Source organism: Lepus europaeus, chromosome 12 (assembly GCF_033115175.1).
Source record: "Lepus europaeus isolate LE1 chromosome 12, mLepTim1.pri, whole genome shotgun sequence".
NCBI classification, from domain to species: domain Eukaryota; kingdom Metazoa; phylum Chordata; class Mammalia; order Lagomorpha; family Leporidae; genus Lepus; species Lepus europaeus.
The window spans coordinates 22,008,275-22,021,121 of record NC_084838.1 but is presented as its reverse complement, the minus strand read 5'-3'; the positions used below and the strand labels follow the sequence as shown (position 1 = coordinate 22,021,121).

Below are 12,847 nucleotides of genomic sequence, written 5' to 3'. Positions count from 1 at the left end.
AAGTTAATCTTTTTAAAAAATGTTTTTAGGGGCTGGTGTTGTGGCATAACAAGTAAAGCCACCACCTGCAATGCCAGCATCTCATATGGATGCTGGTTTTTATGTCCCAGCTGCTCCACTTCCAATCCAGCTCTCTGCTAATGAACCTGGAAAAGCAGCAGAAGGTGGCCCAAGTATCAGAGCCCCTGCCACCCAAATGGGAGACCCAGATGAAGTACCTGGCTCCTGGATTTGGACTGGCTCAGCCCTGGCCATCACAACCATCTGGGGAGTGAATGAATGGATAGAAGATCCATCTTGGGGGCCGGCACTGTGGCATAGTGGGTAAAGCCACTGCCTGCAGTGCCAGCATCCCATATGGGCACCGGTTCAAGTCCTGGCTGCTCCACTTCCAATTCAGCTCTCTGCTATGATCTGGGAAAGCAGTAGAAGATGGCCCATGTGGGAGACCCAGAAGAAGCTCCTGGCTCCTGGCTTCGGAACGGCCCATGGCCATTGCGGCTGTTTGGGTAGTGACCAGTGAATGGAAGACCTCTCTCTCTGTCTCTGCATCTCTGTAACTCTGCCTTTCAAATAAGTAAATATTTTTTAAAAAGAAAAAAAAGATCAATCTCTCTCTTTCAAGTGAAATAATCGTTTTTTAAAAGTTTTTTTTAATTAAATGAGAAATTAAAATACAGTGTGAACTCCAAAGCACTATGCAAATGTATGCAAATGAATATCATGTCTATTTCCATAGATCTTGTTACCATTAGAAACAGTCTGCAATATGCAGTGCCTGGAATTGGGAATAGTGGTTAAAACACTCAAGTTATAACCCTAGCTCTGCCACTTACTAGCTGTGTAACCCTTGGTGCTCTCTGTCCTCGGTTTTCTGTACATCTGTAAATTAAGGATAGCAACCTTACCTCCTACGGTTATTGTAAGGATTAGAAGGTAAGTGAGTCAACACACATAATGCAACTACAATACGTTAGGCCTTGCTAAAACAGCCACTCAACAACTCCTTGTTCATGAATACATGGAGGAACCAACCAATTCCGCTAACTGGGAAGAATAACGGAGGACTGCGCCCAGTGCACAAACCCACAGCCGCAGCTTTGTGTGGGCAGTGGCTGACCTGTTCATGGGCTGACACCTTAGAAACCATCCAATCCATCCACATTTACATAAACTCTCTCCGTCCTCCCCTACCCGCCCAGCCCCCTGGGGAAAACCCGACTCAAAAGGCACCATCCAGCTCCCCTTCTCTTCATACAGGTCCACCTGCTCCTTGCTCTGTGGCGACTAAGCAACCCTGCTGCTCAGGATGGCACACAGGCAGGGGGTGCAGGTGGTCTCAGGGCACAGAGGCAGGGGGTGCAGGTGGTCTCAGGACACAGAGGCAGGGGGTGCAGGTGGTCTCAGGCTACAAGTAGAACGCTCGATTGTAAAGCCATCTTGCTTGACACAAGCTCCAGTCATTCAGAGCTAAGTTACTGCACGAGTGCCGTGAGACTCTGTTTCGCAAGCTTGTAAAGACATGTGGAGACAGAACATGGGCTGAGGAAGCATGCGGAGGGGGCCCAAAACTCAGCGAGGAAGTTGGTATAGCCGCCACCACCCATGAAACCGCCTTGCCCTTAAGGGACTGCATCAAACTCCGCCCTCCTCCACTGCCCCCAGATGGAAGGAACCTGGGAAACCTCACTCCCTCTGCCCTCCAACATCCTGGCAGAAAAAAAAATAAATAAAACAACCGCAGAAACAAAAACATAACCTCTGCTTCAAAATGCCCCAAGATGGAGAGCTCCCTACTCCCTCAAACAGTGAAAGGTTTTAGGGCAACCTGAACCATCGGACAGTCCCCATCGACAGCCTGGACACCTTCTCTCGTGCAAAGCGGTTCAGCTTCCTTGTGCTTTTTTCTGTTTACTTTCTAGTTTCACCAAGATCCATGGGCCGAGGGCCCCACACCTGGCCTCTGGGCCAGAAATCTCCACACACCCAGGCCCCAGTCCCAACGCTGAGTCTTGAGTTAAGGCCCGCGGGCCCCACCCCATCACTCACGTCTGGTGGTCACGTACCACGCCCCTACCCGTTCCTGTCACACGCTGCCTCACACCTGACTCATTCTCCAACTGCATGCATGTCTCTTCTCCTTCCATGCAATTCGCTTCCCACCTCGGCTCTACACAGCTGAGGTCAACAGACCACTTACCGCTTTGAGCCACAGAGACTGGGAGCCCACTTGAAGATGTGTCCAGTGTTCTTTTAAATAATTTTTAAATTTCTTATTTAGTTATTTGAGAGGCAGGCAGAGCTCTCACCCACTGGCTCACTCCCCAAAAGCAGACAATAGCCAGGACTTGGCTGGGCTAACTCCATCCGGGTCTCCTAGACTCAGTTACTTAAGTTCTCAGCGCTGTCTCCCAGGGCGCCCAGCAGCAGGAAGCTGGAATCCACAGTGGAGCCAGGACTCAGAGTGAGGCATGCAGGCATCCCAAACGGCAGTCTAGACACTAAGCCAAACTCCCATCTCCCATGTTAGGATCCAACGATATGCCCAGGACAGAGTCCCTGCAGGTGGAAGACGGGTCAGAGAGGATCTTCAAACCCTCGAATCCTGTCCACTACTTCAAGCAACTTTCAATCACTCCGAAACCATCCACCGTCTCCTCCCCGTCCCCACTGTGAAGAACGAACGTGCCGCTGTAATTATGAAGACCGTGTGACGCCCACGCCGGGACAGGCACGACCGGGGGAGCCGGGTGCGCTTCACAGCTGCCCCACGATTCTCAAGGCCTCCAAGCCTGGCCTCCCGCTCTGGCCTTCTGAACCCAGCCAGGCCTGAGCCAGCAAGTCCCACAGCCACTCCCAGACTCACAGCAATGCCAGAGGAAGGTGAAGGAACCGGAGTGACGGGTTCCACCCTCCTGGCTCATTCCTAACCTTTGGGTTCCCCAGGCGCCTGGCACCACACCCAGCCGCCAATACCCTCCTGCTGGACCAGTTATCCTCTCAGCCTTCCCTGCACACCCAGGCCAGCCGACTGCAGCTCCCTTCTCCACACGTCTCCCTCACTAAACGCCATCCAGCACAAGTAGTCACCAAGAGGCTGGTCAGCCCACACAAGGAAACAGAACTCTGACCCACAATCTGCAGCCATCAGACCGGGAACTCAAACCACAACCTCTGTAGCAATCAGCCCAGCGGGGTTGGACTTAGTAACGGCCAGTTTTGCTTAATTTTTGCCCCTCCTTCCAACTTAGGGCCAACCCATTAACCAATCACACAGGATGCCTGCTGCTCCTGAGGCTCTTCAGCTTCCCCAGGCAGAGCTGTCCCTTTCACTCACCACAAATCTTTCCCACCTCGCCGCCTTCTTTTCAGTCTCTGCCGAACACGTGCCCTGGGGGCTGCCTCCCTTGCTACAGCGGCCTCTCTTCTCACTCACTCGGGTGGTCTTTGTGCATTCCCACTCCGAAGTCCACAGTCCTGATGCACAAGCGCTTTGTCCACTAAACAACCCCGCTGTGATACAGTGTCAGTGTATGACAATGCCAAGGGCACGGCATCGCTGGTGCCACAAAGAGAAGTAGAGAGTGCTAGCAAACTTCCCAGACGCAGGGGCAAGTGGACTGGTTTGGAAATGTGCACTACGTAGACAGCTGCAAGAGGGAAACAGCAGTGCTCTGCTCTTCTTCCCTCCCCTACTTACAGGCTTACTTGGCTCAGCTAAATCTCTTATGTTTGCATTTTTCAACTCTTCCTCTGCTGAATAATTTTTCTCAGTCTAAACTGAACTCACTTTACACCGTGCCCCCGGATATGCTGCACTGACCAGGCCAGCCCAACTGAAAGCAACCTTCCTTGTCCTTTTAGCTTGTTTAAAGAGTGCCAGGGCAGGCATTTGGCACAGCAGTTAAGATGCCACTTGTGGGGCCAGCGCTGTAACATAGCAGGTAAAGCCACCGCCTGCAGTGCCGGCATCCCATATGGGTGTCAGTTTGAGTCCCGGCTGCTCCACTTCCGAACCAGCTCTCTGCTATGGCCTGGGAAAGCTGTAGAAGATGGCCCAAGTGTTTGGGCCCCTGCACCTGCGTGGGAGACCTGGAAGAAGCTCCTGGCTCCTGGCTTCGGATCAGCCTAGCTCTGGCCATTGATGGAAGATCGATATCTCTCTTTCTCTGCCTCTACCTCTCTGTAACTCTGCCTTTCAAATAAATATTCAATATTTAATATTAATATTAATAAATAATATGAATTAATATTGAATTTTAAATATTAAAAATTACAATGTTGCTTGGGATACCTGCAACGCACATTCGAGTGCCAAGGTTCAAGTCCAGCTTCTTGCTACTGTGCACCCTAGGAGGCTGCAGGTGACAGCTCAAGGACCTGAGTCCCTAAGACCCACCCAACATGGAGAACTCAGATTGGCTTCCAGACTCCTGGATTCAGCCTGACCCACCAGCGACGGCTGTTGTGAGCATCTGGGGACTGAATCAGAGAACAGAAAATCTCTGTCTCTGTCTCTCTGCCTTTCAAATAAATTTGAAAAGCTTATCTATCCCTCAGCCAAGGTCTCTGCCCTCACTCTAGAGCCCTGTACATCTGATACCCGCCCTCAGTGCTCTGCTTGCTCTGAGTCACCACCGCCTAGAGTCAACAAATCCAAAGCCTTGTTCTCAACCTCCACCCCTAGTCTTCCCGTCTCCTGGTTTCCACCAGTCCAGTCTTCCTGCCGCCCGCTTCCTGCTGGCCACTGCTTTCTCTTCTCTTGCATCTACTGTCTCAGCTTGGTCTTTCCCAGGAGTCTATCCTCGATGCTATGGTTTGAATGTGTTCCCTACAAATTCATGTGCTGCAAACTTAATCCCCAAATTCCCATGTTAAAGACTTTTGGGGGTAGGGCCTTTGGGAGGTAATCAGCATTAGATAGGAGGAGCCCCTTATGATGGCATCTGTGGCTTTAAAAGAGGAAAAGAGACAAGAGCTACCATGCATGCTTCTCTCTCTCTCTCCCCCACCCCTCCCTCCCTGTCCCTACCACATTATGATTTTTTTAAAAAAGACTTATTTATTGACTTGAGAGGCAGAAAGAGGAAGAGACAGAGGGAGGTCTTCCATCTGCTGGTCCACTCCCCAAATGGCCACGGCAGCCAGAGCTGGGTCAATCCAAAGCCAAGAGCCAGGAGCTTCTTCCAAGCATCCCACAGGGATACGGGGACCCAAGCACTTGTGCCATCTTGTGCTGCTTTCCCAGGCCATCAGAAGGGAGCTGGATAGGAAGTGGAGCAGCCAGGACACAAACCAGTGCCCATGTGGGATGCTGTTGGACCCGAAACATCAGATTCCCACCAATTGAGACCACCAGGAGCCGAGACTGATGCAAACGCAAGAGTTTTATTTCAAACTCGAGTTTGGTCCAACATCCGCACCAAGCACAGCTGGGCTGGATCGGCAGCCCCTACAGTAAGGTTGTTAGGGTTTTTATACAGTTGAACAAACAAGTTTAGCTATACAGCATCTGATAGGCTCATATTTTAAATTTATACTTGTCGTTTTATGATTGGCTAAAGTATAGGGTCCAAGCCACTAGGCTGTACGTGCCAAACTGCAGGGTTTCGGGATGTTATCAACTACCTTAACTGCCTGAAAATATACCTGGAATTTTTTTATTTTTTTATTTTTTTTTTTTGACAGGCAGAGTGGACAGTGAGAGAGAGAGACAGAGAGAGGTCTTCCTTTGCTGTTGGTTCACCCTCCAATGGCTGCCGCGGCTGGCGCACTGCGGCCGGCGCACCGCGCTGATCCGAAGCCAGGAGCCAGGTGCTTCTGGTCTCCCATGGGGTGCCGGGCCCAAGCACTTGGGCCATCCTCCACTGCACTCCCGGGCCACAGCAGAGAGCTGGCCTGGAAGAGGGGCAACCAGGACAGAGTCCTGGAAGAGGGGCAACTGGGACAAAGTCTGGCGCCCCAACCAGGACTAGAACCCAGTGTGCCGGCGCCACAAGGCGGAGGATTAGCCTAGTGAGCCGCGGTGCCGGCTACCTGGAACTTTAAGTATTTCCCTGTTATCTGCTAATTGGCTGTTCGCAAGGGGAGGTGTTTTTTGTTTGTTTGTTTTGTTTTTTTCTTTTAGGAGCTTTTGGCTTAGGATTCAGGGCCCAATCAGGCCTGAGTTACAAGATGGAAGCCTAGTCTAAAATAGCTGTGTCTTGATACAGGCTCAGGTCTCTCAATGCCAGCGCCACAGGTGGAGGTTTTTTTAAGATTTATTTAGTTATTTCAAAGTCAGAGTTACACAAAGAGAGAAGGAGAGGCAGAGGGAGAGAGAGGTCTTCCATCCACTGGTTCACATTTGGCCGCAATGGCTGGAGCTGCACTGATCTGGAGCCAAGAACCAGGAGCTTCTTCTGGGTCTCCCACACCGGTTCAGGGGCCCACGGACTTGGGCCATCTTCTACTGCTTTCCCAGGCCATAGCAGAAAGCTGGAACGGAAGTGCAGCAGCCGGGCTCAAACCGGCGCCCACATGGGATGCCGGCACTGCAGGCGGCGGCTTTACCCGCTACACCACAGCGCCGACCCCAAGTGGAGGCTTAACTTACAGACCACAGCACAGGCCCCGCCACATTATGGTCGTGACAAGAAGGCCCTTGCCAGTTCCAGATGCTTTGTTAGTGCTTTGCTTTGGGACTTCCCAGTCTTCAGAACTATGACCCAAATAAATCCATTCTTTATAAATTACCTGCTCTCAGTATTTTGTCACTACAGTAACAACAATAAAAAAGGACTAAGACAGTGCTGCTACTCTTTCAACCTCCAGGCTTCAAGACACCATCCAGCCTACAGCACCTGGACACACCTATAGGCCACAGTCCTAACTCCCTATGGATTTGGTTTCTCCAAAAACCATAACAGCACCTCAAATTCAAGACGCCCAGAACAGCTACTCATCTTTCTCCCAAATCATTCTCCCCCTCCGGTAGAACTATACCCCAGTCACCCAGTCCCAGAACTCGGATGCCATCTTTCTTCTGTTCCGTTGCCCCTACCATGTTATTAAGTGCTTCCTCCCAGCGCCACTTCCACCTTATCAGCTCCATTCACTTCTCCCGCTGTCATTACTGAGGGTCCCATCCTCAGAACTTCCAGGCTCAGGGCCCAGCGCCGTGGCTCACTTGGCTAATCCTCCACCTGCGGCACCAGCATCCCATATGGGCACTGGGTTCTAGTCCCGGTTGCTCCTCTTCCAGACCAGCTCTCTGCTGTGGCCCTGGAAGGCAGTGGAGGATGGCCCAAGTCCTTGGGTCCTGCACCCGCATGGGAGACCAGGAGGAAGCACCTGGCTCCTGGCTTCAGATCGGCGCAGCACTGGCCGTTGTGGTCATTTGGAGGGTGAACCAACAGAAGGAAGACCTTTCTCTCTGTCTCCCTCTGTCTGTAACTCTGCCAAATAAATAAATAACCTAATTTAAAAAAAAAAAAAAAGAACTTCCAGGCTCGCTATTGCAACAACGCCTCAGTGGGCTCTAAGCCTGCAGCCTTTCCCCACAGGGCCCTTGTAGGACGCCAGATGCCGCAAGGTTGTGAAAACATCGACATAAGAAAGGAGGCTCAACCTTGTCCCAAATTCACCCAGCAGCAGTCGGGGACCACACCCAGCAGCGCCATCACACAGGGATCCTGCACTGGGCTCCACACGTCTTCTTCCTGCCTGCTCTCAGCCCCACGACTGTGGGACCTGGGTCAGGGAAGGGAGAAAGCCACTACAGCCTCCCACGCTGCAAAAACGGCCCCTCCAGAGTAGAGCCTTTACGACAAACACCTGCCAGTGAGTGAGAAAGTCCGGAGGCAGTGAGAATTCGGGGGACAGAACCCCCAACACCCCCTCCGCCCTCCTCTTTCAGGATCAGAGTTGGTTTTATTAAGAAAGTGGAGGGGGTCTTTACCCGTTTTTAATATCACTTCCTGTACAGAAACCTGCAGCGAGGTTCAATGGCTTCCCACCACCCAGAACAACTGAGCGCAGGCCTCGATCTGCCAGTCCAGGTCCTCTGGGCTCAGCGGAGACTCCATCCCCACCTCCCTCCAGGGCACAAGTAGGCCCCGCCCTAATTCCTCTGCCCCACACCATGGGGGCAGAACATACCAACCCTGGATGGCACGGCCCACACACACCACGTTCACCAAAACCCTAGCCAAACTCAACCTGCCCCTTGTGGGGCCACGTTCGCGGCCTCCCACCTTTCTTACAGTAATTCCAGGGAATGTCACCTCCCCTGAGTGTCTGAATCCCCCGAGTGACGCAAATGCTACCAGGCTCAGCACTGCATTTCGCAGAGGGCAAACATCGCCAACCGCCTGGAAATGAATGGATTCCTGGCTTGTCTGTCTCCCGCAGACGGTGAGCTCCGGAGGGCCGGCACCGCACGCTCACGCCCGGCACAGGCCGGCTGTTGAATGAGTGGATGAATGAATGAACTTTTTATTCCTGTACACGCCCTTCTGTCTCATTATATTTACCACCTGGCTCTTCAGCAAGGCGGAGGCGTTAAAAGTAGAAAGAAAGCTGCACCGGGTCCAAAGCGGGTCCTGCAAAAGGCCCCGGAGCACAGCGCCCGCGGCCGGACGGAGCCCTCCCTGCCCGGCGCGCCCCGGGCGCGGCCACCTCGCCGGCGTCCCGGGCCACAGCAGGTGCCCGGCGCCCAGGGCGAGGCCGCCTTCAAACTGGCGTCCTCCGGCGGCCCCGCCCCCCCCCCCCAGCTCCCCACCTGCGCTCCACGCCCAACCCGAACCAGGGGCGGGGAAGCGCCCCGGCGTCCTCCAGGGCCGAGCCGGCGCGCCCAGCCCGAGGCCCCGCCGTGCCGGTGCCCGCCGGTACTCACCGTCGGCGCCCGGCGCTCCGGCGGCACCACCGGCCAGGCCCAGCAGTAGCAGCAGCGGCAGCAGGCGGCGAGGCGGGCGGCCCGCGCCGCCTCGGGGCCCACGGCCCATGCCGCCGCGTCCCTCCCGGCGCGCCCGCGACTTCTCCCGGGGCCCTGGAGGCGCTCAGATAAGACGGCGGGCGCCGCGGGGAGGAGGCCGGCCCGGCCGCTTCCGGCAGCTCGCGGGGGGCCGAGGGCGCCGCGGAGTCCCCGGGAGGCGGCGCGGCGAGGGGCTTTACTCCGGCCAGGTGCACCTGCTGCGTGCGGGACGCACCGCGAGCCCGGGACAGCACCAGGCCCTCTCTCCGCTCACCTTTCTTAGACGGGGAACCCACCAGGCGGGGCGGGGAGTCCCCGACTGTGCTGGGAAGGAAAAGTCTGCGCAAATGTGTAGTGACCTGGGGGGGTCCCAGCCGCTCTGGGCTTCGGGGGAGGCCAAGGAGGGGTGGGGGCAGAAGGAGCTGAGTTGAGGCAGCTCCAAGAACAGGTGAGAGGGAGAGAAGCGACCACGCAGGGGGCCGGTCCAGGTGACAGGACCGTCTGGGAGGGAGGGGCAGATGCTGCCTGCAGGACACCCACCTTGGGGCGTCTGGGAGGGTGAACCAAGACCTGAAGCATGAAAAAGCCATGGGGGAGGCCATGTCAGCTCTGGGGACACTTCTCTCCCCTCCCAGCTGACCCCGAGGCTAACCACAGGCCAGCACACCCATATAAGGGCTCCACAGCCCTGCCAGCCTTAAAGGACCCGTTAAAAATAACCCTGCCAGGCTTTGTTGCAAATTATGTTTGTTCAACAAAGATAGGGGCCCCAGCCAGGGGAAGCGGTAGATGGACAGTGTGGGGGATTAGTTAGACAAAATGTTCTGTCAAGCCCAGCTCTCCATGGGCTTGGGAGACAGAGTCATTATTTCAACAAATAAACCAATCCTTTAAGACATTTGTAAAGCAACCTGGACCTCCAGCCCCTCCGAGCCCGCCTGCAAAATAATATATTTAAATATGTGTATCTACATGCACACTTTTTAAATTGGTGATGTCAAGAAAAATTGTCCAGAACCTGGAAATGGGAGGAGAAAAATTACTGGGGTGTTGGCCTGGGAGCTGTCTGTAGCCCCTCAAGGGATCATCTGATTCTAAAGTACTATGCACCTTCCAGAGACTTCTGATATTAATAGCCCTATAGTCCGGGAGGGTTAGCTTGTAGAAAACCGATGATAATGCAAAAGGTTCTTGTCCGCACGCAATGAAAAGGAATGGTTTCCAGTAGAAATGTGATTTCTGCTAGGTTTAAGAAAAAAAGATGAACAGTAATTACATTTTTCTTATATATTAACTAGTTGGCCAATTTAGAAAATTCATTCGTCATCCCTAACTTCCAAATTTCCCTTTGAACCTTACTGTATCGCTAATTCCTCTTTGAAGACAACATCTTACTAAGTCCCTCGTTCATTAGTTGAATAGAATCTTAGGTTTTCATTTTATGTTTCCAAGAGTGATGTCTTTAATTTTTTGAAAATTATACTTTAGCACAATCATGTTGTTCTCTATCCTACGTTAGATTATGTGACTCTCACTTGTTCTTGTTATTGGTCCATTTTTTAATTTTTGCTTTAAAGTACTTTTTGTAAAAAACATTTTTATTACTCACCCAATGGTGAGTTCATCAGATCACAACATGAAATATTATCTCCTTATCAGTGTTTGTCCTGTAGTAAGAGTTAAAATAGAGCAAGTGGAGGGAGAAGCATTGTTGCATAGCAGGTTAAGCAGCCTTTGAGACAGGGCCTCCCATATCTGAACACTTCTGGGAAAGCAGTGAATGATGGCCCAAGTTTTGGGCCCCTACCACCCAAAAGGAGAGACCAGGAAGGAGTTCCAGGCTCCTGGCTTTGGCCTGTCCCAGTCCCTGCTATTATAGCCGTTTGGGAGTGAACCAGCAGATGGAAAATCAATCTCTCTCTCTCTCTCTTTCTCCCTCTCTCTCTACCTGTCCCACTCTTTCTCCCCCCTTCTTCTCTCCCTCCCTCTCTGTCACTCTGCCTTTCAAATAAATAAATGAATCTTTTAAAAAAAAAAAACTATTTAGCCTCTTCAAATAAAACTCCCTTTTATGGGAAATAAGATTCACCATTTTAATTAGTAAAAATTGGACTGAAATTCTAGTAAAAATCTCAAACTGAAATTTATCTTTAGCTCGAGTTCATCAACAGGCACCTATACTAGCAGTGAGATAGAATACTTCTCCAGTACTTCTTTTCCATAACAACTATAATGTATCAGTTGACTTTATACATAAAGTGGGTTTAAATAGATTTATTAAAAATGAACGTGTCACGCAGTCTACTATATTTGGCCAGTAGAGACACCTGCAGTGGAGTACCTGGGTGTGATACCCAGTTCCAGCTCCTAGCCCGGCTTCCTGCTGATGCCCAGCCTGGAAGACAGTGGGGCTGGGAGTCTGTGGGCCCCTCAGACATAGGTAGAATGGCCTTCGCAAGCAGGTTGTTAGCTGTGCCTGGAAAGCCTGTCTCCAGGCCAACTGGCCTCTCCCCCTCTAACAGCTTCTTGTGCTGCAGGTGTGACCTAGTGACCTTAAATCACACCTCCAGGGTGGATGCAAGCTCTCACCCACAGCTGGCAGGGGAAGGGGCTGAGCACCTGGGGAGAGTCGGACTGGCTCCAGGAGACCCTGGCTCTCTTGTGTGACCTTGCGGTTTTAAACCATGCCTTCAAGATAGTTGCAGTCTTCCACCCAGAGCTTTCAGGGGAGGGGACCGAGCCCCTAAGGAGATTGACAGTCCCCAGGAGACCTCCACTATCTCCATGAGCCCCAAGCCAATTAGCATGTGTATGTGAAACCCCCTGTAACAGGGCCATCAAAGAAGGAGGTACCTTTCTCTGAAGGGAGGAGAGAACTTCCACTTTGACTATGACCCCATCGGAATAAGATCAAACTCAGCGAACTCTAAAGGCTTCCATAGCCCTGGCAACTCATGACTAGAGCCTAGGGAGATTACTGACGCCATGAACAGGAGTGTCAAATTGTTAAGTCAGCAACAGGAGTCACTGTGTACTTACATCCCATGTGGGATCTGTCCTTAATGTGTTGTCTAATGTGCAGTGATGCTATAACGAGTACTGAAACAGTATTTTTACACTTTGTGTTTCTGCATGGGTACAAACTGATGAGATCTTTACTAATTATATACTGAATCGATCTTCTGTATATAAAGATAATTGGAAATGAAAAAAAAAAAAACCTGGTGTTAAATTGGAAATGGCATAGAAAATTAATTAATTTTTTTAAAAAAAATATTATGTAGGATCTCTGTCTTTAATGTGCTGTACATTCTTATTTAATGCTATAACTAGTACTCCAACAGTATTTTTTTTCACTTTGTGTTGCTATATGGGGGCAAACCGTTGAAATCGTTACCTAATATATACTAAACTGATCTTCTGTATATAAAGAGAATTGAAAATGAATCATGATGTGATTGGAAGGGGAGAGGGAGCGGGAAAGGGGAGGGTTGTGGGTGGGAGGGAAGTTTTGGGAGGGGGAAGCCATTGTAACCCATAAGCTGTACTATGGAAATTTATATTCATTAAATAAAAGTTTAATTAAAAAAAAAAAAGAAACCCCCTGTCCAGTGGGCACCCCAGTAGGATAACCCAGTGAACAGACAGCGATACCTTTTTTTTTTTTTTTGACAGGCAGAGTGGATAGTGAGAGAGAGACAGAGAGAAAGGTCTTCCTTTTTGCCGTTGGTTCACCCTCCAATGGCTGCTGCGGCCGGCGCATCTCGCTGATCCGAAGCCAGGAGCCAGGTGCTTCTCCTGGTCTCTCATGCGGGTGCAGGGCCCAAGGACTTGGGCCATCCTCCACTGCACATAGCAGAGAGCTGGCCTAGAAGAGGGGCAACCAGGATAGAA

The 12,847-nt window shown here is 51.6% G+C and overlaps 1 protein-coding gene across 1 annotated transcript in view; it reads right to left on the bottom strand.

Annotated features, from left to right (window-relative positions):
* Nucleotides 1-8,984, bottom strand: part of SUSD1 (sushi domain containing 1) — a 141,332-nt gene extending 132,348 nt beyond the window's left edge. The window contains exon 1 of the mRNA XM_062206717.1: nucleotides 8,876-8,984. Within this exon, the coding sequence (XP_062062701.1) occupies nucleotides 8,876-8,984 (109 nt within the window). The remainder of the gene's footprint in view (nucleotides 1-8,875) is intronic.
* Nucleotides 8,985-12,847: the final 3,863 nt, after the last annotated feature.